Source organism: Lynx canadensis, chromosome F1 (assembly GCF_007474595.2).
Source record: "Lynx canadensis isolate LIC74 chromosome F1, mLynCan4.pri.v2, whole genome shotgun sequence".
NCBI lineage: Eukaryota > Metazoa > Chordata > Mammalia > Carnivora > Felidae > Lynx > Lynx canadensis.
In genome coordinates, this window is record NC_044319.2 from 9,798,019 (window position 1) to 9,821,982 (window position 23,964).

The 23,964-nt window shown below is 51.0% G+C and overlaps 1 protein-coding gene across 1 annotated transcript in view; it reads right to left on the reverse strand.

The window, feature by feature from the left end:
- GPA33 (glycoprotein A33) overlaps positions 1-23,964 on the reverse strand; it is a 37,397-nt gene that overhangs the window by 6,038 nt on the left and 7,395 nt on the right. The window contains exons 2-4 of the mRNA XM_030302616.1: positions 16,408-16,562; positions 9,824-10,040; positions 871-1,023 (exon numbers count right to left, since the gene is read on the reverse strand). Of these exons, the coding sequence (XP_030158476.1) occupies positions 871-1,023; positions 9,824-10,040; positions 16,408-16,562 (525 nt within the window). The remainder of the gene's footprint in view (positions 1-870; positions 1,024-9,823; positions 10,041-16,407; positions 16,563-23,964) is intronic.

Genomic DNA, 23,964 nt, shown 5'->3' on the forward strand with positions numbered 1-23,964 from the left:
GACCGGGGTGGGGTTTACCAAGGATGTTCAGAACTATCACACATGGGATCTCCTCTTATCCTCCTTACAGCCCTCAGGGAAGGTGGTATAACGATCATCCTGGTTTTCCAGATGAGGATAAGTGTCAGAGGGGCTGTAAGTGACTTACAGCTACAAAGTGTCGAGGTCAGGACTGAAATTCCTGTTTGGAACGGGCTGCATGTTGAGCCCAGGGACGGGGGACTTTTTTTTTTTCAGTTTGTTTCCTGACCAAAGGTCAAATACCAAGCTTCCCAGTACAAAGCTGGTCTCCAGGCAACCACAGCTGAACCTACCGTGTCCTTATCTGAGAATGTGGGACCCTTACAGCGGACCTGGTCATGTGGGTGGGCACGCCCATAAACAGGGGCCAGGTTTGGGAAGCTGAGGTTCAGCGGAATCTAAGATGAACCAGCCTGGATCTGGAATGGGTATGAGAAATTCCCACCCTTGAGTGGAGCCATAGAGTTAGACTGGGGGCCTCAAATGTATCCTTCAGGGCATGACCGTAGTCAAAATTAAAATCCTCCTCTCCTCAGTGCTTTTGCACAGAGTGGTTATCCAGACACGCTCATTCAAGAGAATTGAGTTGCGGGGAATGAAGATAACAAATGAACATTTACTATGTGCTTCCACTGAGTGCTTTACATGAGTCACTTTTATTTCCCACAACAACCTATAAGATGGGTATTGTCATGAGTTAACTTAGAGATGCTGCAAGATATCAAAGGCTGACTGCAGGGTGGGGGAAAGGGACGGCCTTCAGGGGGGCCTGATTGGTCAGCCTCAGCCAATCACCTGCATTTTGGGGTGGGCGGGGGCACCTGTCTTCCCCGCTGTCTTCCCTGTTACCTGGTGGGGCTGGCCGCTCCTGGTTCAGGATGTCGTAGGTCCTCCAGCTGTACTGAGGGGCAGGAGAGCCCTCCTTTGATTGGCAGGTCAGCCGGATGTTGTTCCCAATGATGGTCTCTCCCTCGATGCCACACTCTGGTTTGGAGGGTTGGACTGTGTAGGCGAAGGACCAAAGAGAAGGCATGAATCAGGCGGGACTTTGGGGACAGCCACCTCCTGCCCCAGAAATACACACATACTGCTTTGTTTGCTCTCAGGTGGAGAAGTTCATAGCCTGGTGGTGACAAATACTGCTGGAAGGTCAGTGCAGCCCGAAGTATCTCCTCCGTGGCCTGTCACCATCACAGAGAGGCAGTGCCACAGGAAGCATCCTGAGTGCAAGATTAGAGTCACCACTGTTACAAAGGTGGGTGACACTGAGGCCCAGAGAGAAGACTAGGCAAGAGCCTGGTGGGACTAGAACCCAGGTCATCGGACTTCCACTTCCAGTGCTCTCTCCACCAGCCCATTCAAGTTCCCCCTAATGTTGGCTCATCTGTGCCATTTTAGGGAAATCTTGCAATCCCTCAGTGTTCCCATCTGTAAGACAAGGGGACAACAGACTTTCTGTAAAGGGTCAAAGGTAATATTTTGGACTTCGTGAGCCACATTGCGCTCTGTCACTGCTTCGACTTTTTAAATAAAGCTTTATACACACAAAAACCATTCTTAGCTTGCAGGCCATGTATGAACCGGCCCAGGCTGGATTTGGCCACATCTGCCCACCCCTGGATTAGGGGAAAACCCCTCTCTCTGGAGCCCTTCAACTCAAACTTCTTAGGAATATTCCCTTTGTGTTAAGCATGACCCTTGTCCCATGTTTTGCTGATAAAACGCAACTGCTCGGAGCAACTGGGTGATTGGAAAAACCCCAGGGGGCAGCAGAGTTGCATTCTGGGTGGAAAATGAGGACAGAAAGGGGGGGGGGGCTGGACAGAGAGGCAGAGACAGGGAAAGGGAAGCCTACAGAAAGGAGGCTCCAAAAACCAACAGCCCCCCTGAACTCAATCCTAACCTGATCTCCCATAATTCCTGAAGACCTTAAGCCGGTGTTTTTCACTCGGCACTAACTACCACTGTGTAGGGGGGGTTCATTCTACAAACCATATTGGGCACCTATTATGTCTGATACCGCTGGGCACTGGGACGACATAGTGAGCGACTTCCTGTGTTCAAGGAATCCGGTGGGGACGAGAGACAAGTAATTGGACAATGACCAGGCAGGAGGCAAGGCTGCTAGGGTAGGGAAGGGACTCTGACCCCATCGCACCCTGGGCTGGGACCTGAAGGAAGAATGAGACTAAACAAGGCCAATAATGGAGGTGGTGGTGGTCAGAGAGGTGAGGGCACTCCACACAGAGGGAACAGCATGTGCAAAGGCTCTGAGGCAGGAAGAAGCATCAAGTATGCGTGAGGTTTCAGGTAGTGTCCTTGGGGCAGGGAAGGGGAGGACACGCAGTGCAGAGGGCTATTACTGAACTGCTGTGTGGCAGGCCTGTCCCCTCCACCTCTTTCTTTAGACCCTTGCCCAGGAAATAGTGCTGCACTGAGTGGTCACGGAGCGTGGAGCCTGCCTTCCGGTCTTGCGTAGCCCCACCAGGAGTTGCTGGGGGAAGCTACCCAGAATGCACCTCTCCCTGCCAACCAGAACCAGGTTTTCTCTGAAACAGGCAGGGGGTTTGTAGGTGTGACCCACATCTCCTGCTGCTTTAGGGAGGGCCAGCCAGGTGTGGGACAAGCATGGAACACATTACAGGTGCTCCCCTATGCCAGCCCGGTTGGACAGCCCCTAAACCTAAGAGGCCCGAAGTTCAAGAACAGGCTTCTTACATCCTGGTCCAGGCGCCAGGAATGAAGCAGCCCGGGAAGGAAGAGGCTGCTGCCTTCACCGCCCTGACAAGGAGCCCTCCTCTCTGCTGGCCCAGCAAGCAGGTACGGGGGGGGGGGGGGGGGGGGGGACGGCTTCCCAAGAGACTGGCTCTAGGTCAGGGCTGCGGAGCCAAGCTTTGCCTCTGCACTCTCCAGGGGTACAGGTACATCCCTCTCCACTCATCAAAAGCATCACCCTGTTGCCCAGTATGCCTTTACCAAGGGACTAAAACTTTATTTCACAGAGAGCTGGCTGAAAATACAGTATCCCCTGAGAAGTGTCACAACAACCAGCATCATACGAAGTGCGCATAAATGTAGCCAGGCCCCTCTGCGTCCAGGTTTCTCTCTGGGATCCAAGACAAAAAGGGGAGACAAGGGTCCGAGGCAAAGGAGCATAGAAAAGCAATCTGAACAAACCGGAGGCTAGCTTTGCTAGGGGAAATTATCAAGGCAAATCCTGAACTCACTCCGGAGGCAGAAGAGATAACAAGAGACCAACCAGCGCCTAGGAGGCCAGCCTTCCGGAGGAATGTGTCAGTATTTGTCACCCCGGGGCCATTAACCTCAGCCCCCAAGCTGCCCTCCCGCCTCAACCCAGCGTAGGATCACCCGCCCTCACTCTGTCCAGACCCTTCTCTAAGGGTTCCCTCCCCAGCCCCTACCCCATCCGAACTGGCTAGGGCCTCGAGTCAGCTCTAGTTCAAATAGTCCCTCCGCCCGCTGCGCGGCTGTGAGGCCTGCGGGGCTCCCGGAGATCTCGGGTTCTGGGTGGGCTCGTCCTTCCCCCCAGTTTGTAGCTGGAAGGATTTCAGGAGCCGGAGCGCTGGGGGGGGCCAGCCCGGGGCGCTAGGGCACCGCGTCGCTCCACAGCCTGCCCCTCCCGCCGAGGACGCCAGGGGGCGCCAGAGGCCGGGGAGACGGGCTGTCCCGCCCCCGGGCCAGGTGGCTTCCCCCGCTCGGTGACCAGCTCCGTGGGCTCCGCCTCCGTCCGGAAGCTCTCGGCTCGGTGTTTACGGTGAGGTCACCCGGCCCGAGGGGGCGGCCCCGTATAATTAAAGCCCTTCTGCCTAAAAATAACCCAGTGGCAAAGGCATTTGGAAACTTTTTTTTTTTTTTTAAGATTTTTATGGGCTTCCTTAACCTTTGGTACAAAATGATTTCTCACTTTCTTTCGCGCTCTCTTCCTCTGTTTGAAAGCAAAACGTTGGTTTCACCGAGTTCCACCTTCCCAGATTAAACTGTATCTTTTGCCCTCCCAGCTAGCCAGTCCCCGTCTTACAATGAAGCTGGCCCTGAGAGGGGAGGGAGGAGGCGGACGTTCACACTAAGGTGACGTCTGGGTGCCCAGCCCCGAGAACCAGCGCGTTGGCCGCTGAACACGGGAGCTGCTTAAGGGAAGCCGGAAGGAGACAGAATCAGCCAGAAAAGGACCGGGGGAAGCGAGGGATTCAGCCGGGGGCTACCAGGCAATCAGCAGTGCAGAATAGAAACCAGCGAAAAATGCGCGTTTTCTTGGCTTGGTGCTCTCTCTTTCCCGGGAGCTGATGCAGATAAAAAACGAAGAGCTGTGCGCACAGGACGGTTTGTTGCAACATTGTTTACAAAGCCTTAATGGGAACGGGCTGCATGTTCCGTCCAGGGACGGGGGACGCTGCACCCACTTGCTGGAACTGCGGGGGGGGGGGGGGGGGGGGCTTCGAGGGCGCTCAGGGCTAGGGCAGCAGGAAGTGCTACGTGTTAGGCTACAAATTCGGTCAGTCGGGGACCGAGCTGGAAGTAAACGCGCACAAGCATAAAACCTAGGGACGCCACTGAATTTCTTTTTTAGTTTCTCTCCCTCTCTCTTTTTTTTTCTTATTAGTATTTTTAAGAGGGGAGGGATCACCAGACGCCCTTATATGTGTTTGGATCAAGGTCGCTACACTGGGAGACAGCGGGCGAGCAGAGCTCCTTGAGCTCTGTGTACTTGAGTCTCTTACGCGAGGAGCCCTCCAGACAGCAGGCCCCCTGCTCGAACGAACGGAGCTAGCTAGCCCAACACATCGGGGCACGCCACCTAGATTGGGAGCAACTAAAACACAGCGGTAAAAATGCTATAGAGGATAGAGTGTGACGATGACAGCCTGGTCCCTGAGATGAGAGGGGGTGGGGATGTTTCCAAGGGTCTAAGACCCTCTAGAGCTCCCAGTGAAGACGCAGAAACCATGGCTCGTGCACTCACGGGGCCGTCTCCCAGACCCTAAGCAAAGACCTTCCCGGAGAAGAGCAGTTACAGACTCTCGCTTACCAATGAGCGTCGTGTCCAAGATGTGGGTGTTCTATGGGCAAAGGAGGGCGAGGGGCGCATCCAGGGCTGACACGGCTTTGCCCCCTCCAACCTTCTTTTGTTGGCCCCCGGTAAAGCACAAGTTACTGCCTGGGGCGCGATCAAACATCATCCTCAAGCTTACGTCTGCTATCCACTCAAAGAGACGGTACTTTGAAAAGGAGAATCAATCTAGAAGAATTCAGGAATCATCCTGAACTGCACCCATTGCTGGCTGGGAGTGGCAGGCTTACGAGGTGGAGCAGTGAAGGGCTTTGCGTTTGGGCTGTCCTGTTTCCATGGAAGCTTGGAGAATTTTCTACAGGTCATTCAACCTCTCGAGCCTCAGTGTTCTCTTCATCAAGCATGAGTGTTAATGTCCGCTTCCACCGATAGATTGCAAAGATTAGAAGCCCTGATATCTGTAAAGCTCTCAGATGCCTGGTGCATACCTGGTCCTCAGTAAATGGGAGCCGTCAGCACCATGAATTTCTGGCAACTTTCACACAGACAGAGGTCATTGCAAGTTGATGGTAGTTTTCTCTCTATTTAAGATAAATCCCCTCTGTTTGCAGAGCAGGAGGACACAAAGAATTTGGCTTTGGGGATGGGTGCAGGGTTGTGAAAGGGTTCCTTGCTTGCCTCCTGCACACAAAGAAAGGCTCCGCATTTGTCCACAGGAGGCCTGGAATATTCTACAGAGATGCCTTGTTATTGAAGGTCATTGAATCTGATAATACATCTTCCTAGATGAGAGGACTTAATATTTTTAACATGTCATTCCTTTGCAAATTAGGGTGTAAATTGACCATACTTCCAGTAAACTTTTATTTTTTTAATTTTTTTTTAATGTTTATTTATTTGACAGAGAGAGAATAAGCAGGGGGTGGGCAGAGAGAGAGAGGCACAGAATCCAAAGCAGGCTCCAGCCTCTGAGCTGTCAGCACAGAGCCTGACACAAGACTGAAACTCACAAACTGTGAGATCATGACCCGAGCTGCCATCAGCCGCTTAACCGACTGAGCCACCCAGGCGCCCCCAATCAACTTTTATTTTAAACTAAGCAACATGTTAAAAATTAACATGGAAGAGTAAATGTGTAAAAACTGACAACATTGTTTGGGAAAAGTTTAGCAAGAAAAGATATTACACGGTGCCAGATATTAAAAGCCTGATAGCTCCAACTAAAATATACATATCAATCCTGATTCTAAACATGCTGTAATCAAAACCATGTCATATCAGCAGAGGAATAATCAAAAGGAAAATGAACAAAATGAAGAGTAAAAAAACAGCCATGTCTGTGTAAGAACTTAATATGTGACAAAGCTGGAAGTCCGGTGAAATGATAAGTGTTTCTTTGTTGCAGCAAATGATGCCGATGTCATTGACTGTCCATTTGGAAGAAAACAAAGTTAAACTCCCAGCATCCTATTTACACAAATAAATTCCAGATATAATAAAGGTCTGAGTGTAAAAAATAAGACTTAAAGACATAAGGAAAGAACATTAAGTTCATTTTTATAGTCCCAAAGGCAGTGGAGAGAGACGTTCATGACAAGGGGCCCCAAATGCATGACAGAAATCGTCAACAAGACGAAGATCGGGACTTCTGTGTCTCAGAATTTCCACCACAACTTCCAGGACGGCGAGTGTCCTCAGAATTAAGGAGAAGCATGAGAAAGGTCCCAGCAGCCTCTCCAGGAGCAAACCCTTGGGTTATCCGTCACCCTCCTCCCACCCACGGGAAAGAAGCCTGGAGGTTCATTAGGGAGGAGATTCCTTTGAGGAAGTGCTCAGGAATAGAGATCCGGAAGCATTTCCCTCCTTTTTTGTTTGTTTGTTTTAAGTTTTTATTTTGTTTCTTTTGAGAGAGAGACACAGAGAGAGAGTGGGGGGGAAGGGCAGAGAGAGAGAGAGAGAGTCCCAAGCAGGCTCCGCACTGTCAGTACAGAGCCCGGGAGGGGGCTCGAACTCACGGACCATGAGATCATGACCTGAGCGGAAATCAAGAGTCAGACGCTTAACTGACTGAGTGACCCAGGCGCCCCTCCCCACCTCCTTCTTTTAGAAGTGAAGGAGGCATGTCCCCCATCTCAAGTCAGGGAGGCACCCAGAGAATCCCACGTGGAGACTGGGGTGCTCTGCCATTAGAGCGGGCATCTCTCATTCCCTGGCCGAAGCTCCCTGAGTGACAGAAACCTGTAAGCTCCTGGGTGCTGGTCCTGCAACCCGATGATGGAAGGACTTTATAGTCGCTCCTGCGTTTCTGGGGACCCATCTGAAGACTGTGGGGCCTGCCTGTTGCCGAGAGAAGCTGGCCGGAGCAGGCTGCGAAGGCAGGGTGAGGGCGGGGGCCGATTCGTGTCATACGGAAGGACTCTGCCTGCTGGGCTGCAGGGAGCCCAGAGTGGGTGCGCGGAGAGCAGGAGTGAGTGCCACAAGCAGGGGCTGGGTAGAGAAAAGGAGGGGGGCACACACACTACCTGTGTCAGGTGGAGGAACCCACCATGCACCCCCAAAAAGGCTGTGGTGGGGAGGTCCGCCGTGACTGGAATTGTATGAGGGCCAGGACGGAGATGTACCTGGTCCAGCCAGGGGAGCAGGCCTTTTTGCCTTTTCCCCTTTATCCCTGCCTCCCTTGGCCATGGCCTCAGAGGAGCCACATGGCCTCGCGGGGTGGAAGGAGTTGGACTAACGAGGGGAAGGAGACAGACCCAAGCCCTCACTCCCCGCCGCTGGTCCCTAAGCTTTAGGGGGTTGGGCCCCATTGGGGGATAGTGAGGCCTATTAGTGACTGGATTAAGATTTTGATTTAGGCTCAACTGATTTTTTTTTTTTCACCTAACGAATGAGCAATATTTACGAAAATTTAAAAGATAGGTAACATTTGGTACTGGTAAGGATATGGGGACACAGTTATGCTCAGATAATGCTCCCAGCAATGTAAGTTGCTCTGGGGAAAACACTTTGCCGGGACGGATTGCCATTTAATGAGAGCATAGTCTTTGACCCAGAAATCCTACTTTTTTTTTTTTTTTAATTTTTTTTTCCACGTTTTTATTTATTTTTGGGACAGAGAGAGACAGAGCATGAACGGGGGAGGGGCAGAGAGAGAGGGAGACACACAGAATCGGAAACAGGCTCCAGGCTCCGAGCCATCAGCCCAGAGCCCGACGCGGGGCTCGAACTCACGGACCGCGAGATCGTGACCTGGCTGAAGTCGGACGCTTAACCGACTGCGCCACCCAGGCGCCCCTGGAAATCCTACTTTTAAGAATCTATCCAATAAAAATAAAAACAACGGAGTGGAAGAATATCTATGTATCTATTGATATCAGTATTGTGCAGACAAAAAACAATGGGAACAGCCTGAGAATATCCATCAGTATGGAACAGTGGAACAAATCGTAGTACATCCATGTGACCGAACGTATGCTAATAGGTAGCTCTATCAATATTGACCTGGAAAAATATGCACGTAACATTACCCAAGATAAGTTGCAGGGTGATCTTTATAATATGATCTCTTTTTTTTTCCCAAAGGAAAGGAAAGAAAGAAAAAGTGTGTGTGTGTGTGTGTGTGTGTGTGTGTACATGCACACGCATGTGCGCATGTGCGTGTTTTGAAAGCACATGGAGAAAAGTATGGAAGAATCCACATCAGTACCACCACTAGTTACCGTGCTGGTGGTAGACCGGAAGGAAGAGACAGTTAATTATTCTTTATTCACGGCTATACTGTTTGGCATTATATCAACAAATGCTTCCAGGCAGCCACTTTATTCAATTAAAAAGAAAATCCCACCAAGTAGTGTAAAGGGAGACTACAAAGGAAAATGATCCATCGTTTGGGTTTAAAGCGTTAGCTCGGAGCCCGGAGGCTGCTTCAGATTCTGTGCCTCCTTCTCTCTCTCTACCCCTTCCCCACTCATGCTCTGTCTCTCTCTGTCTCTCAAAAATGAATCAATGTTAGGGGCGTCCGGGTGGCTCAGTCGGTTGAGCATCCGACTTCGGCTCAGGTCATGATCTCGCGGTTCGTGAGTTCGAGCCCCACGTTGGGCTCTGTGCTGACAGCTCGGAGCCTGGAGCCCACTTCGGATTCCGGGTCTCCTCCTCTCTCTGCCCCTCCCCTGCTCATGCTCTGTCTCTCTCTGTCTCTCAATAATAAATAAACATTAAAAAGATTTAAAAAAAATGAATAAATGTTAAAAAAAATAATAAAAAATAAAGTGCTGCTCACCTCCCAGGGTAGAGGCCATTCCTCCTATTGGACATAGAATAGGCATTGACTAAAATGTTCCCAGTAACAGTTGGACTCTGAGTCAGGTGCCTACTTTCTCTGGGCCTCGTCTACAAAATGCAGATACTAAAGTAGATGTCTGGCCCTCAGCACCACAGAAAGGCACAGTGAGAGCCCTTATCTAGGATCTGCGATTTCTCTTTGCTTCTCCCTAATAAGTTCGCCTTGAAAAGGAAGAGAGCTTGGGGCATGGGGAAGAGCACCGGACAGAGCAGGGACAGAATTTCCCAGGCTGACCCCGGGGCCACTCCAAACAGGCCTTCTCCTCTGCCCGGGGAACTGTCCTTGGTGGACACAGCTCAGAATAAAAAGGGAGGAGCAGCCCCCTGCCCTGGGGGAATCTGGCTTTACCTGACCACCAGGCAGCTCCTCCTCCCTGCACCCCTCCCTGCACCACGGCCCTGCTGGCCCAGGAAAGAGATGGAGACACTCACCGAGGACTAAGAGCTGGACACGTGACTTTGGGGTGCCTCCCAGGTCCTCCATCAGTGACACTGAGCACTCGTAGGTGCCATTGTCTTCCATAGTCAGCTGACCGATAGTGATGGAGGCATCTGAGATCTCAGCGTTGCCAGATACATTGACTCGGTCCTTGTAAAGTTCACCACTGATGAGGGTTTTGGTCAAAAATTTCCAGATGAGCACCATTTCCTGGGAGGAAGAAGAAACGGCACTCGGTCTTACCCCAAGTCTCAGCACGGAGCTTGCAGCCCGTGCTGACCACCCTCACCCATCGTTCCCAAGCCCAAAGTGCCGACACACCAACCCATCAGAACACACAGCTCTAATACGTGGTGCCCGTTTGCGGATCCCTTTATTGTGCATGTATGTTTTTAACGAAAATTTTGGAAGAGCTGGGCAGGTAGGCCGTTCATACCGCAGGAGCACATGTGGATAAATGGGGCCTTCTCAGACCCCCACACTGTCGCCTTTCGTACAAGGGGCAGTTCTGGCCTCTCTCTTACCCATTCAATTTCAGTCCATTGTCTGTTCTCATTCATTCAGCCAACGCATATTTATTGAGCACCTATTATGTGCCATACGTGGTGTTAGGCAGCCCCCCCCCCTCGGCTTCCAAGCCCACTTTATTTACTTGACTCGTGCCTTTTTTTTTTTTTTTTAATTTTTTTTTTTTTTCAACGTTTATTTATTTTTGGGACAGAGAGAGACAGAGCATGAACGGGGGAGGGGCAGAGAGAGAGGGAGACACAGAATCAGAAACAGGCTCCAGGCTCTGAGCCATCAGCCCAGAGCCTGACGCGGGGCTCGAACTCCCGGACCGCGAGATCGTGACCTGGCTGAAGTCGGACGCTTAACCGACTGCGCCACCCAGGCGCCCCGACTCGTGCCTTTGGAATATGTTCATTCGTTGATATACTCGTTGTTTACCAAAACGAACATGACACTGGCTCAGATCACTACTTTCTAGCCAGACTGCCTCTATTCAAATTCCAGTTCCTCCACTTACCAGTTGTATGACCTTGAGCAAAATGCTGGCCTCCCTGTTTCCTCCTCTACGAAATGGATGTCAAAATAATAATGCCTATTTTATACGATTTTTGTGAGGAGGACAGTAGATAATATATGCAAAGCAGTTAGGGCTTTGCCCGACATGCTAGGTTTGCTGTGAGCACTAGACATAATTGTTCCTGAGGACCTACTAAGTGTGCCTGACATTCAAAAACGGGTCACTCGGGGCGCCTGGGTGGCGCAGTCGGTTAAGCGTCCGACTTCAGCCAGGTCACGATCTCGCGGTCCGTGAGTTCGAGCCCCGTGTCGGGCTCTGGGCTGATGGCTCAGAGTCTGGATGGAGCCTGTTTCCGATTCTGTGTCTCCCTCTCTCTCTGCCCCTCCCCCGTTCATGCTCTGTCTCTCTCTGTCCCAAAAATAAAATAAAACGTTGAAAAAAAAATTAAAAAAAAAAATAAAAACAAAACCAAAAACGGGTCACTCATGATTTCTGCCCTTAAAGAATAACAAGAGTGATAGGCAACCCAATGTTAACAACGCCCGATAATTAGCTATGGGACCTCAGAAGAGAGGTATTGCTTCTAAACTGGGAAATCAGGGAAGCCTTCCTGGAAGAGTTCCCGGAAGACAGTGCCTTGGACCCCGAAGGACAAAGGAGAACCGGCCAGGCAAAGGGCTGGGGAGTTGGGGCGGTGCCTGTTGGAGGAAGACAGACGTATCTGGCATTTTAGGCAAACGGAGAACAACGGGGAAGGTCCTCGGAGTGGGAAGCTCCGGGTCAACCCCAAGTGGTTCACAGGAAAGGAGGTGAGCGTGTAGTGAAGGGTGGGCGGGAGGTGAGCCACGGGCAGGTAGCAATGAAGATCAGACTGCTGTCTACTGAGCACGTGTTGCATGCTGGGTACTCCTCTAAGCACTTTGTATGTATTGTCTCACTTAATCCTCACAATACCCCCGTGATGGAGGTATTATGATTACACCCATTTCACACATGCGGAAACCAAGGCACCGAGAGGTTAAGGACTTCTCCCAAGTTTACATGGTTAACTGAATGGCAGGGCAGGGATTTGAACCAGATGTTCTGGCTTCAGAGCCTGAACTCTGGTGGTTCTATGTTACCAGATTGCAGGCTCCGGGTATATGGGCCTGAATAGTTTGCATTTTTACCCCCAAAGCATGGAGAGCCTGCGTATTTCAACCCAGGGTGGGGAATGAATTAGGAGAAGGAAAGGCGGTTAGGAAATCCGCAGTTAGCAATTCAGATGACAAGTGATGGGTCATGAGGTAAGGCTGTGCCCATGCAGATGGGAAGAATGAGTGAATTTGAGGAGCGTGAAGGGGACATACAATGGGACTTGGGGTGTATTAAATGTATAGGGTTGGGGAGTGGCAGATGTCAAGGGTGAGAGTCTTTGGCCCAGATATTTGGGTGTGGTGATATCACTTCCAAGAGAGGAAACACCTAGAGAGAGAATGGGTTTTTTTATGCTTATTTGTTTTGAGGGGAGGGGCAGAGAGAGGGAGGGAGAGAATCTCGAGCAGGCTCCATGCTCAGTGCAGAGTCTGATGCGGGGCCCCATCCCACCAACCGAGAACACGGAGATCATGACCTGAGCCCAAATTAAGAGTCAGATGCTTAACCGACTGAGCCACCCAGGTGCCCCGAGAGAGAGAACGTTCTAAGACAAACTTCATTCTGTGCTAAACGTGATGTGCCTGACGTGTTGATGGGACACGGGGGCGGGGAGCAGGGGGGCGGGGGGAGTTCGGTAGGAGCTGGGCTCCAAGGGATGGGGGCTTGGGAGTCAGTGACCTAGATGTTGACTGAGCCGTGGGCCACAGGAAGCCGCCCCAGGTAAATGAAGAAGGTGCGCCAAGTGCCGGGTTACTTCGTTCTGAAAGGTCAAGGGGAGGTCAGAGAGGTAGGAAGAAAACCCAGGAAGAGACTGCCGAAAGGCCAAGGGAGGAAGATTCGAGACGGAGGTTGAAAGAGGTTGATAGTGGGAGCTGCTAGCGCGAGATGAAACCGGAGGCCGGAGGAGCACATTGAAGTCAGCGGAAGAGAAGTTGCTGGTGATGCCAGGGGCTTGGCGGAGGCAGCGGGCCGAGCACGCTGGGGAGAGACGGCAGCGTGGCCACAGTGTCAGGGGTGCCGCCGCCCGTGTCCTTTGGGGAAATTAGAAAAAGGAGGCCTAGTGTTCGGGCAGACGCAGCCTGTGCCGGGGCACTCGAGCTGGCTAATGGAGCGCCCCCTGCCGGGCGGGGCGTCACTGTGCCCGCCCCGGAGGGGACAGATAGAAGGGGCGGAGCATCAGGGCGGGCGGGAGACGAGGGCCGGTCTCGGCTGTGGACCGGTCGGTGGACGCAGATCCTTCCCAGCTCGGCTCTTTTCGGCCCTGCTGGCTCTGCCCCGGACTCTTCATGCCCCAACCGCCCTTCCAATCACAGCTGTCCTGTGGCTTCTCCCTGATCACCCATCCCCTCGCCCGTGTCACAAGAATCTCCCTGAGAACACAGAGCGAATCCCTTCCTCTGCACCCCTGCTTACTCTCAAGGGGATTGCCTCAGATCCTTTCGGAGGTGAGGGAGCCATCCGGAAGAGCTTTAGTGTTTAAGCACTCGGGGAGGTGCCTGGCCGACTTTGCATCTGCTTGGCTGAACCCACGTGGTGGTGAAAGAGACATCCTTCAGTTTCTCAGGCTGAAGGCAGCAGCTTCCCTCTCTAGGTTTTCCCGCTAGGATTCCGGGAAATAGATAGGACGTGTGCCCGTGGCCCATCAGCGTCCCTGGAGCCACAGACAGCAGGTGCAGCAGGCCACGATTTCCTCTCCTTTACCATCCGTCCTTCTGCTGTAGGCCCTGGGTGTCCTGGGTCACCCCTTCTCTCCTGTCCGGGAGAAAGCTAAATGCCCTCACTCTGGGTATTCCAGGGTCCCAATGCTCACCTCTGGCAGGCACGTTTGGGGAGCGGGGGACGTTCAAGATACTTTTGTGATTTTTTAACCTCCCCCCCTTTTTGTATATGTAATGCTAAGCATGAGAAAATGAGGAAATATGGCTCTAATGTTTAACAAAGGAAGGAGAAAGAAAGACCCTAATTTCTGGGAGGGGGTCTCCGTCTATGTGGAAAAGGAGATCAGGACTGTTATCAAAAGTTTGTCTGGGGGCGCCTGGGTGGCTCAGTCGGTCAGGCATCGGACTTTGGCTCGGGTCATGATCATGCAGTTCATGAGTTCAAGCCCCTCATCGGGCTCTGTGCTGACAGCTCAGAGCCTGGAGCCCGCTTCAGATTGTGTCTCCCTCTCTCTGCCCCTCATCTGCTCGCACTCTCTCTCTCAAAAATAAACATTAAAAAAAAAAAAAAAAGTCTGTGTGCGTGATTGCCCCTGACTTTAGGATCCAAAAAAAAAAAAAAAATTTTTTTTTTTTTGCCACGTTGTGCCTTTCCTCCTGGATTGTAAGTGGAACACAATCCTGGTGCCCATTTATACCGTGAAGTGGATATTGTTACAAAGAACACACCAGAGGCTTTCTCACTGGTAAGCAAATAATGCCTTGTGAAGGCAGGAGAGAAACCCCTGTAGTTTTAGCAGCTGATGCTGTCTGTCTGCTGGAGAATAAATTTTGGATGTTCTTTTTTCTCCCCCCCCCCTCCAAAAATAAAATTAAAAAAATCAAATAGGTGTTCCACCTCTTAAAATTAGAGAAATGTGAATTTGATCAATAACGAGATACCTTTTTCACTTATCAACATGGCAAATATCAAACAGTCTGGAGAATGCTCTGTGTTGGAGAAGGAGGTGCCCTCGTGTTGGTGAGAGTGGACATTGCCATGACATCTAATGAGAGCCGTTCGATTTTATTTATAAAAGTTTTAAATTCACATATCCTGTGACTCAAAAGTTCCATTAAAAAATTTGTTTTTATTGAGTTATTTATGGGAGAGAGGGAGGGGCAGAGAGAGACAGGGGGAGAGAGAATCCCAAGCAGGCTCCGGGCTGTCAGTGCAGAGCCCAATGAGGGGCTCGAACTCACGAACTGTGAGCAGAAACCAAGCGTCGGACACTCAACCGACTGAGCCACCTAGGAGCCAAAGTTCCGTTTTAAATAATTGATCCTATATGTATATAATTTAAATATACCTTCATGCTATTATATGTGTGTGTATATATATATCCATAGACACTCATATAGAGATATTTATTGCAGCGTTACTCGTAACAGCAAAATATAGGAAAGAAATCAAATGTCTATCGTTGGTACAAATAGCACATTCCTAAAATGAAACACAATGCAGATGGTTAGAAAATGAGATAGATATAAATGCACTGACGTATGAAAAGATCTTCATGGTATGTATTAACAGAAAAAAGCCAAGTGCAGAACGACCTGCGGGTAGTCTGTGTAAACATACATATTCATATATGTATATGTGCACATACCTAAGTCTACACGTACGTTTGTATTTGTGTATGGCCTGTATTGAAGGCCACCCCCAAACTGTTAAGGGTGGTTCCCTCTGGTGAGGGGAACAGGAGACTGGGGGTTTAGGGTATGAGGTAGACAGACTTTCACTCTGGGTACCTTTTTACTGCTTCAACTTCGGTGCTATGCATGTGTTATTTATTTATATATTTACTTTTTTAATGTCACTTATTGACAAATCAGGTTCCCTACCACACCCGGTGCTCATCCCGACAAGCGCCCTCCTCCATGCCCATCACCCACTTTCCCCTCTCCCCCATGCCCCCTTAGCCCTCAGTTTGTTCTCCGGATCCAAGCGTCTCTTAGGGTTTGCCTCCCTCCCTCTCTGTGACTTTTTTTCTCCCCCCCCTTCCCCTCCCCCGAGGTCTTCTGTCAAGCATGTGTTATTTAGACACACACATTCACCCAGCTGAGGCCGTGGGGAAACAGGCACTCGGGCCCTGCTGGTGGAACACAAAATGCTGCCCCGTGGGGGGCAGCTTGGTAGCCTCCGTGAAATCGTAAAAGCACGCACCCTCTCTGGGAGCGCATTCTACCTGTGCACGAACACAATGACATATGGAAATGGCTATTACTGGTTATTGGAGGACTGGGAAGAAACAAGTGCCTATCACTGCGGGGCTGGTTAAATATTAACAGTGTCTCCACACAATGGACTCCTATGAGCTCTTAAGGAATGCGGGCGCTCTCTATTAACTGATACAGGAAGCTCTCCGGGAACGATATTAAGTGAAAAATGCAAGGGGCAGAACAGCCTTGAATATGCTGCCTATAAAATCTGGTCTCAGGGAGAGCTCTGTGCTCATGAAAAGGAATGACGGTCTCGAATGACACAATTTAGGTCATGTGAGACAGTCCAGCAGAAGGGTATTTTAGAGAAGGTCACTTTTTCATATAAAGGACCCCTCCCCGGGGCCAACATTCACTGCTTCCTCCCGTCAGCCCAAACGTGTTAACGTTTATTCTAACATTTATTGAAAGACTCTTTAGTGCTTGTCCCCTAAGAGGTCGTGGTCAGGTAATACACATTCCCACGACAGGAGTATTTTTTAAGGATCCTTACCGAGTGACTCCTTAGAAGCTTGTCCCATTGCACAAATCCATCTCGGTTGGACGCAGAAGTGTGGTAGGTGCACGGAAGGGTAACGCTGTTTCCCCGGGCAGCCCGGAGAACATTCCGGGGGGTTTCCACAATGACGGCATTGGCAGTCACCCAGACTGGAAAGAAAGTGGGAAGCGGGAAGAAGTAAATGATACGGCATAGCCACTCGTTGCCCGTAGGGCTTCTGAGGGAATACCCAGGGACATCCTCCCCCTGCACTCGCAGCCGGACAAGATCACACTGTGATCTTGGCCGTGGCGCACCAGCTGTTCTCCTCCAAGACTAAGGCGAAGACAAACGTGTACCTTGGTCCACCCTATACCCATCCCGCAGCACCACAAAGTTAAATGCATTGTGTGGTAGTGTGGTAGCTAAAAGCCCGGCTTTGAGCCTCAGCCCCACCTCTTACCAGCTGCGTGAACTTTTCTCATCCATCAAGTAGGAACACGGATACTTCCTAGAGCTTCTGGGAGAACTTGATGGGATAAGACGCGTAAATAGATATATTCTTTTAGTCCCCGTCACATAGACGGCTCTTGATAAACAGTCCTCACCATCTTTTTCGTTGTGATGATGATGTAGTCATTCATTGAGCACATTTTTACGCAGCGCTTAAAGGTGGTAAGGAGTTTTATAAATAAGATGTATATCAAGGTAAAGAGATAGAAGGTATTCCCCGGGGTTTGTCGGGAAAAGGTGTCCCTGATGAGTTTATTCTACATAAGTTTATCAGGACAAGGTGAGGAAACCAGTGCAGCCACGCGAGTATGTCCCATCATGTGTGCTCATCTTACCACATGATGGTGACTCTCCTCCGTGTCCCCTCCTCTTGGATCTGGGTGAGGCTGTGACTACAGTGTGAGTTTCACCATATGGCTCCTCAAGCTAACCTGTAAGAGGCCATAAGCTTTGCCTGGCCCTCTTGAGATGCTCACTCTGAGGACCTAAATCAACATTCCGCGAGGAAGTGAAGCGGCCACATGGAAAGAGCACGTGCAGGTATTTGGGACACGCCCCCAGCGGAGGTCCCCGGGCAGCCACCCTCACTTCCCAGCATGTAACTGAGCAAGCCCAGCCATCGAGGGAAGCAGAACCGAACGGACCCTGCAGAACCCGCCCATAGTGAGGATTCCTGAGCAAAATACATGTTGGCACTGTTTTAAGACGCAAAGTCTTGGGTGGTTTGGTTTGTAGCAATGGGTGGTTGGAGCAGAAAGCCACGTGGATACGTGTCATGAGAATTTTCTAGGCAGGAGTAAGTGTGGTCCACGCGAGGAACAGCAAGGAAGACACAAGGGTGGGAGGGGAGTGAGGAGGAGAGATGAGACAGAGAAGGGTCTTGTAGCACATATTTGGGGCTTTAGATTTTACTCTGGAGGCGTGGGAAGCCCTTGGGAGGGCTTTAAGCAGAGGTAATCTATGTGACATACGTTTTTTTAATTTAATTTTAAGTTGACATCCAAATTAGTTAGCATCTAGTGCAACAGTGATTTCAGGAGTAGATTCCTGAGGGTCCCTGACCCATTTAGCCCATCCCCCCTCCCACAACCCCTCTAGCAACCCTCAGTTTGTTCTCCATATTTTTGAGTCTCTTCTGTTTTGTCCCCCTCCCTGTGTTTATATGATTTTTGTTTCCCTTCCCTTATGTTCATCTGTTTTGTCTCTTCAAGTCCTCATGTGAGTGAAGTCATAGGATTTTTGTCTTTCTCTGACTGACTAATTTCACTTAGCATAATCCCCTCCAGTTCCATCCATATAGGTGCAAGTGGAAAGATTTCATTCTTTTTTATTGCTGAGTAATACTCCATTATATATATATATATATATATATATATATCACATTATATATATATCACATTATATATATATCACAATATATATATATGTGTATATATATATATATATATATATATATATATATATATCTTCTTTATCCATTCATCCATTGATGGACATTTGGGCTCTTTCCATACTTTGGCTATTGTTGATAGAGCTGCTATAAACATGGGGGTGCCTGTGTCCCTTCGAAACAGCACACCTGTATCCCTTGGCTAAATACCTAGTAGTGCCATTGCTGGGTCGGAGGGCGGTTCTATTTTTAGTTTCTTGAGGCACCCCCATACTGTTTTCCAGAGTGGCTGCACCAGCTTGCCTTCCCATATTTGACATACATTTTTAAAGCATCATCCTGGCTGAAGTGAGGTGAAAGGAAGGAGGATACTGGGGAACAGAACGGAAGCAGGGCAAACATTCAAGGGGCTATTTCAACAGTCCAGATGAGTGCAAATGGTGGCTTGGGCGCAGGAGGTCGTGGTGGTGGCGGTGGAGAGAAGTGATCCACATTCGAATGGATGTAGAAAATAGAGCCAATGGGATTTGGCTGCACATTAGATTTGACATGTTAGAGGAAAAGAGGAGGCAAGGATCCGTACAGGATTTGGCCTGAACAACTGGGAGGGTGGGATCGTCATTTACGGTGAAGACGAAGGCTGAGGGAGGGGCAGGTTTCAGGGGGAAGAGCTGGAGTTTGTGGACATGTGAAGTTTGAGATGCTTATTAGACACCTAGGTGTTGAGGAGACAGTTGTGCAAGTCTGAAGTTCCCCAAAGAAGTCTTTGAAGGCCAGAGGATGGGGAGGAAAACAGAGAGGTGCACAAGGACAGGGAAGATATCCGGGACGGGGCCCTGGGGCACTACAGTGCTTAGTGGTGGTGAAAATGAGGGGAAACCGGCAAGGGAGAAAGAGAACTGGCCAGGGGGCTAGGAAGAGAGCCAAGAGAAAGCATTTCCCAGAGGCCGCTCAGGAAGTGTTTCATGAACGCAGAGGGGGCCAACCACTCCGATGCTGCCCATCTGTTGGGCCAGGGAACTGGGAGCCGAGAGATGACCACTGGCTGTGGTCACATGGAGGTGACCTTGGTATGAGCAGATTCCATGGAGTGGAGAGGGATGGAGCCTGGGAAATGGGTTCAAGAGCAAACGGGAGGAGAGGAAGAGGACGGCTTTTGCCAAAAGGGAGAGAGAGGGGAGGCTCCTGTATGTCTCAGTGGGTTAAGCGGCCGACTTTGGCTCAGGTCATGATCTCACGGTCTGTGAGTTCGAGTCCCGCCTTGGGCTCTGTACTGACACTCAGGTCATGATCTCACGGTCTGTGAGTTCGAGCCCCGCCTTGGACTCTGTGCCGACAGCTCAGAGCCTGGAGACAGCTCGGAGCCTGGGGCCTGCTTCGGATTCTGTGTCTCCCCCTCTCTCTGCCCCTCCCCTGCTCACGCCTCTGTCTCTCTCTCTTTCTCTCAAAAGTAAATAAACATTAAAAAAAAAAAAAGGGAGAGAGAGAAAAGGGGCTGTGGGGGCTAAAGGAGTCTGAAGGGCTGAGAGAGGTTTGTGCCTTTTTAAAAATATATGTTTCATGATTTAAACAATGTTTTTTTAATACTGCAGCCTTTGTTTTCCTCTTCTATGGGATCTTTGCATCCCTACTCAGCGAGGGAGACAAAAGTGTCGGACGGGACATCTAATCTGTGATGAGAAAAGTAAGAAGTACAGAAGTTCATCTCTAGAGCCTTCCAGTTATCCAGTATCTCCTTTCTATCTGCCCAGAACCCACCCTGCCCCGAACAGCTGCCGCCCCCCTTCCTGCTGCTGCCCGAGAGCGGCCTGCCTCATGCTCAAAGGGTTCTCTCTCACCCTCACCCCCCTCAAGGTTCTCCTCAAGGCCGAGCCCTTCTATTCATGAAGAATATCCAACTGACTCAGCTAATTCCCCACAAGGGGTTAAAAATGGTCAGTGTTGTGTTAACCTCTCCAAGGACAGACAAAGTGGGAGAGCGAGTGCTTTCACCTCTTGGAAGGAATCAGAATCTCCTGGTGCCATAGTTTGCTGAGGAAGAAGTTTAGAGTGGGTCCACTGTCCTAGAGGGAAGGTCCAGGCTCTCCCAAGCAGAGTGGATGCCTCTCTCCTTTGTGCCACCTGCTACCCAGGAGTACCTGCCTCTTAGCACTTCTGTCTCGTGAAAGTTTATAACACAAGTGGCAGAGTGGCCAAGGGCCCAAATGCGGGAGCCAAACTGCCCAGGCTGCCATCCTCTTTCTTTAAAAAAGTTTTTTTTTTTTAATGTTTATTTATTTTTGAAAGAGAGAGACAGAGCGTGAGCGGGGAGGGGCAGAGAGAGAGGGAGACACAGAATCGGAAGCAGGCTCCAGGCTCCGAGCTGTCGGCACAGAGCCCGACGCGGGGCTCGAACCCACGAACCGAAAGATCATGACCTGAACCAAAGGTGGACACCTAACCGACAGAGCCGCCTCGGCGCCCCTCTTTTTCTGTGTGACCTTAACCAACTTAATTAAGTTTCTGTGCCTCCGTTTCCCAGCTATGAAACGAGGATAACAGTATTACCTAACTCAAGGTTGTTGGGGGGGATTGCATGGCTTACCATAGTCAGCATGCACGTCCTCTACCCTGGCACAGGGGCAAGAACTATACCAGCATTCTAGATCGTCACGTCTTCCCCCTCTGCTACTCTGTTTTCCTCATCTTTGTGTCCCCAGGGCTCAACAAAGGGCCCCACTGAGGAGGTGCTCAAGCAAGCGCTCTTCCACAGCAAATAAACGAGTTGTAGAGAATCTGAGCTTGAAAGGTGGGTGGGATTCACACCCAGAGAAACTTGCTGGAGAACCTGTCTTACCGATTGCTAGAAACATGCCAAAAAATCAAATAAAGGACCAAAAGAGCCCCCTCCCCCCCCCAGAGGGGAAGACGCCCCAGTTGGAAAGGAGAAAGGTCCATTGAACCTCCCTAAAAGGGTGGGGTCGGAGACCCAGCCTGAAGCCCTGATGACTGCTTGTAAATAATTAAGGTTTGTTAAGGAGATAATAAACTGTCTCCCGAGAGCTCACCGGAAAGTGATACATCCAAGGAGGATAATGAAATGTTTGCTGGAACTGGCCGCTTGAGGCAAACGCAGCGCATTATTGGAACCCCTGGGGAATTGGCAGTGAGGCTTTCACTTAGGAAAAATCCATCTGCTCTGAGAAACCACATGGTTAAGGAGGAGGTGCCCCGAGGCCAGAGGTGACCCCACCCGGCCCAGGGCAAGGCGCTGGCTCTGGCCTTGAGGAAGTGTTAGTCCCCTGGAGGGGGAGGGGCAACTCACAAGGCTGGGGGGGGGGGGGTCTGTGCTGCCTCCACTGGTGACCTCGGTGGTTAGAACTTCGCATTCGTCAGCCTGGACGTGTAGGGATCCGTAACTTCTAATCGAGTCAATGAATTTCGCCAGGGTCCTACTTCAGGGCCAGGCGCTGGGGAAGTGAGCAGAAACCACTGGGCCCTCCTCCAGAAACCACCGGGACCGTCCCAGCCCCCGCCTGCTCGCAGGCTTGTCCCGACCTGCTTCAGGCGGCACGCTTCTCTCGTGCACACACAATCTTCACGTTCTGACGGCTGGTGCGTGCAGTCAGATGGCACGCTCCTGCTGGCGGGGTGTCTCCCGTTTCTCTTGTCGCCACTGCCTGCCAGCTCCCCCCCACAAGGTTTCTACAGAGCTGGGTGCTCATGAGACCTTGTGGACTGGGGCGTCCGGGCGACTCCGTCGGTTAAGCGTCCTACTTGGGCTTGGGGTCACGGGCCCCTGCCTTAGGCTCGGTGCTGACGGCTCAGAGCCTACTTGGGATTCTCTCCCTCCCTCCCTCGCTGCCCTTCCCCACTGACACTCTCTCTCTCGTGCAAAATAAATAAACTTAAAAACAAGTGGCCTGGGGCACAGTCCCTGCACAGGAAGGAGTCAAAGGTCCCTGCCAGCCGGCAGCCTAATGGAGCCTAATTAAGTGCAAGTGTCAAGGGAGTCAAGTGTAGGGGGAGGGACGGGAGGGGCAGTGTTACCACCCCAAGAAGGATTGTAACAGAAAGGCTCATTGAGGAGGCGGGACTTGGAATTGCCCCGCCCCGAAGGAGTCAATTCAGTATGTTGAACTTGTATATGTAAGAACATAGAAGAAGCAGCCAGAAAAAGCAAGACTCCTGCAAGGGGGGGGGGGGGGGGGGGGGGGGGGGGGGAGGGGGGGGAAGGGTGGGATCAGGTCCTATGGGACTAGACGTGCTCACGGCGAGTGTCAGCTGCTTCCATGCGTGCGGAGAGACAAGTCCCTACGTGGGAGCCCCTATCTGTGACTGTGTCCTGCCCGTGCCAGGTGTTTAGGGCATCCCTGACTCACCAGGGCAGAAAATGAGGAAGCAGCCCAAAGGCCACCGGGTGGCACAGGGGAGGGAGGCACCTCAGGAAGGAGGCGGGCTCCAAGTGTGACAGCTGGTGCTGGGGCAGAGAGGGCCGCTCCAGGGACAGGGCTAGCTGGGAACAGAGACAAGCCCAGCAGGCGGGGGGCGGGGTTGGGGGGGGGTAAGACCTGGGCTCTGCCAACACGGAGGAGTTTGAGGGGCAACACCCTCTATAAGAGCCTCCGGGTGGAATATGTCCGCCACCAGCTTTCTCAATACTGAAATCCCTACCACTGAGGGGCGACACTGAAGCTGCTCAATGCAAGTGCCGTCTGGGGAGGAGGGGGGACACACTGGGCGACTCTCTTCCTCTCACCCGCAGGACCGACCCATCTCCTTAATTAGTCCCTCTTATCCATCAGACCCTGGAAAGGCACTCGGGATGGGTAACTTTTTTTTTTTAAGTGCTTTTATTATTTTTTTAAGTTTATTTTGTTGCGGGGGGAGGGGAGAAAAATGCTAGCGGGGGAGGGGCAGAGAGAGAAGAGAGAGAATCCCAAGCAGGCTCTGGGTTGTTAGCACAAAGCCTGATGCGGGGCTCAAACTCACGAACCATGAGATCATGACCCGACCCCAAATCAAGAGCCGGACGCTTAACCCACTGAGCCACCCAGGTGTCCCTAGAATGGGTGACTTTTGATAGAAGCAGATGAGATTAGAAAGTGGAGACTTGGAGAGAAGCTGGGGACTGCCTAGAGAAAGAGGGAAGGAAAGAAAGGCAGGACAGGAGATACTATACGCAAACCAGCTTGCTGCCTAGTGAGGCTCCAAAGGGTAGGTTCTCATTCATTAACAGCCTGTTCAGCAAATGGCTGCGGGGCACGCATGTTGCAGGCACTGTGCTAGACTTTGGGGAGAAAATGACAAGCAGGGACAGACAGGGTCACCGCTCTCACGGCACTCAATCTTCTGGGTGAGTCAAACTGGAACGAAGAATCCCAGAGACAAATGTAAAACCGCCATGGAAAACAAGTATTACACATTCAGCGACAGGATATAACAAAATTTGGGGATGAGAAGAGGTGATCCTAAGGGACAGCCTCTTGAGCTGACATTAGAGGATGAGCAGGAGTGAACCACAAGAAAATTGGAGAAGAGATGGGGGTGGGGGAAGAGCATTGTACAGAGGTCAGGGCATGGAGAAGGTGGGGCACATTCCAGAAAGTAAAAGAAGCCGTTTAGGACAATTCCACTATCTGCCCTCTTTCAGCCAGGTTGCCTCCCCTTGTCCCCTCAAGATTGTCCTA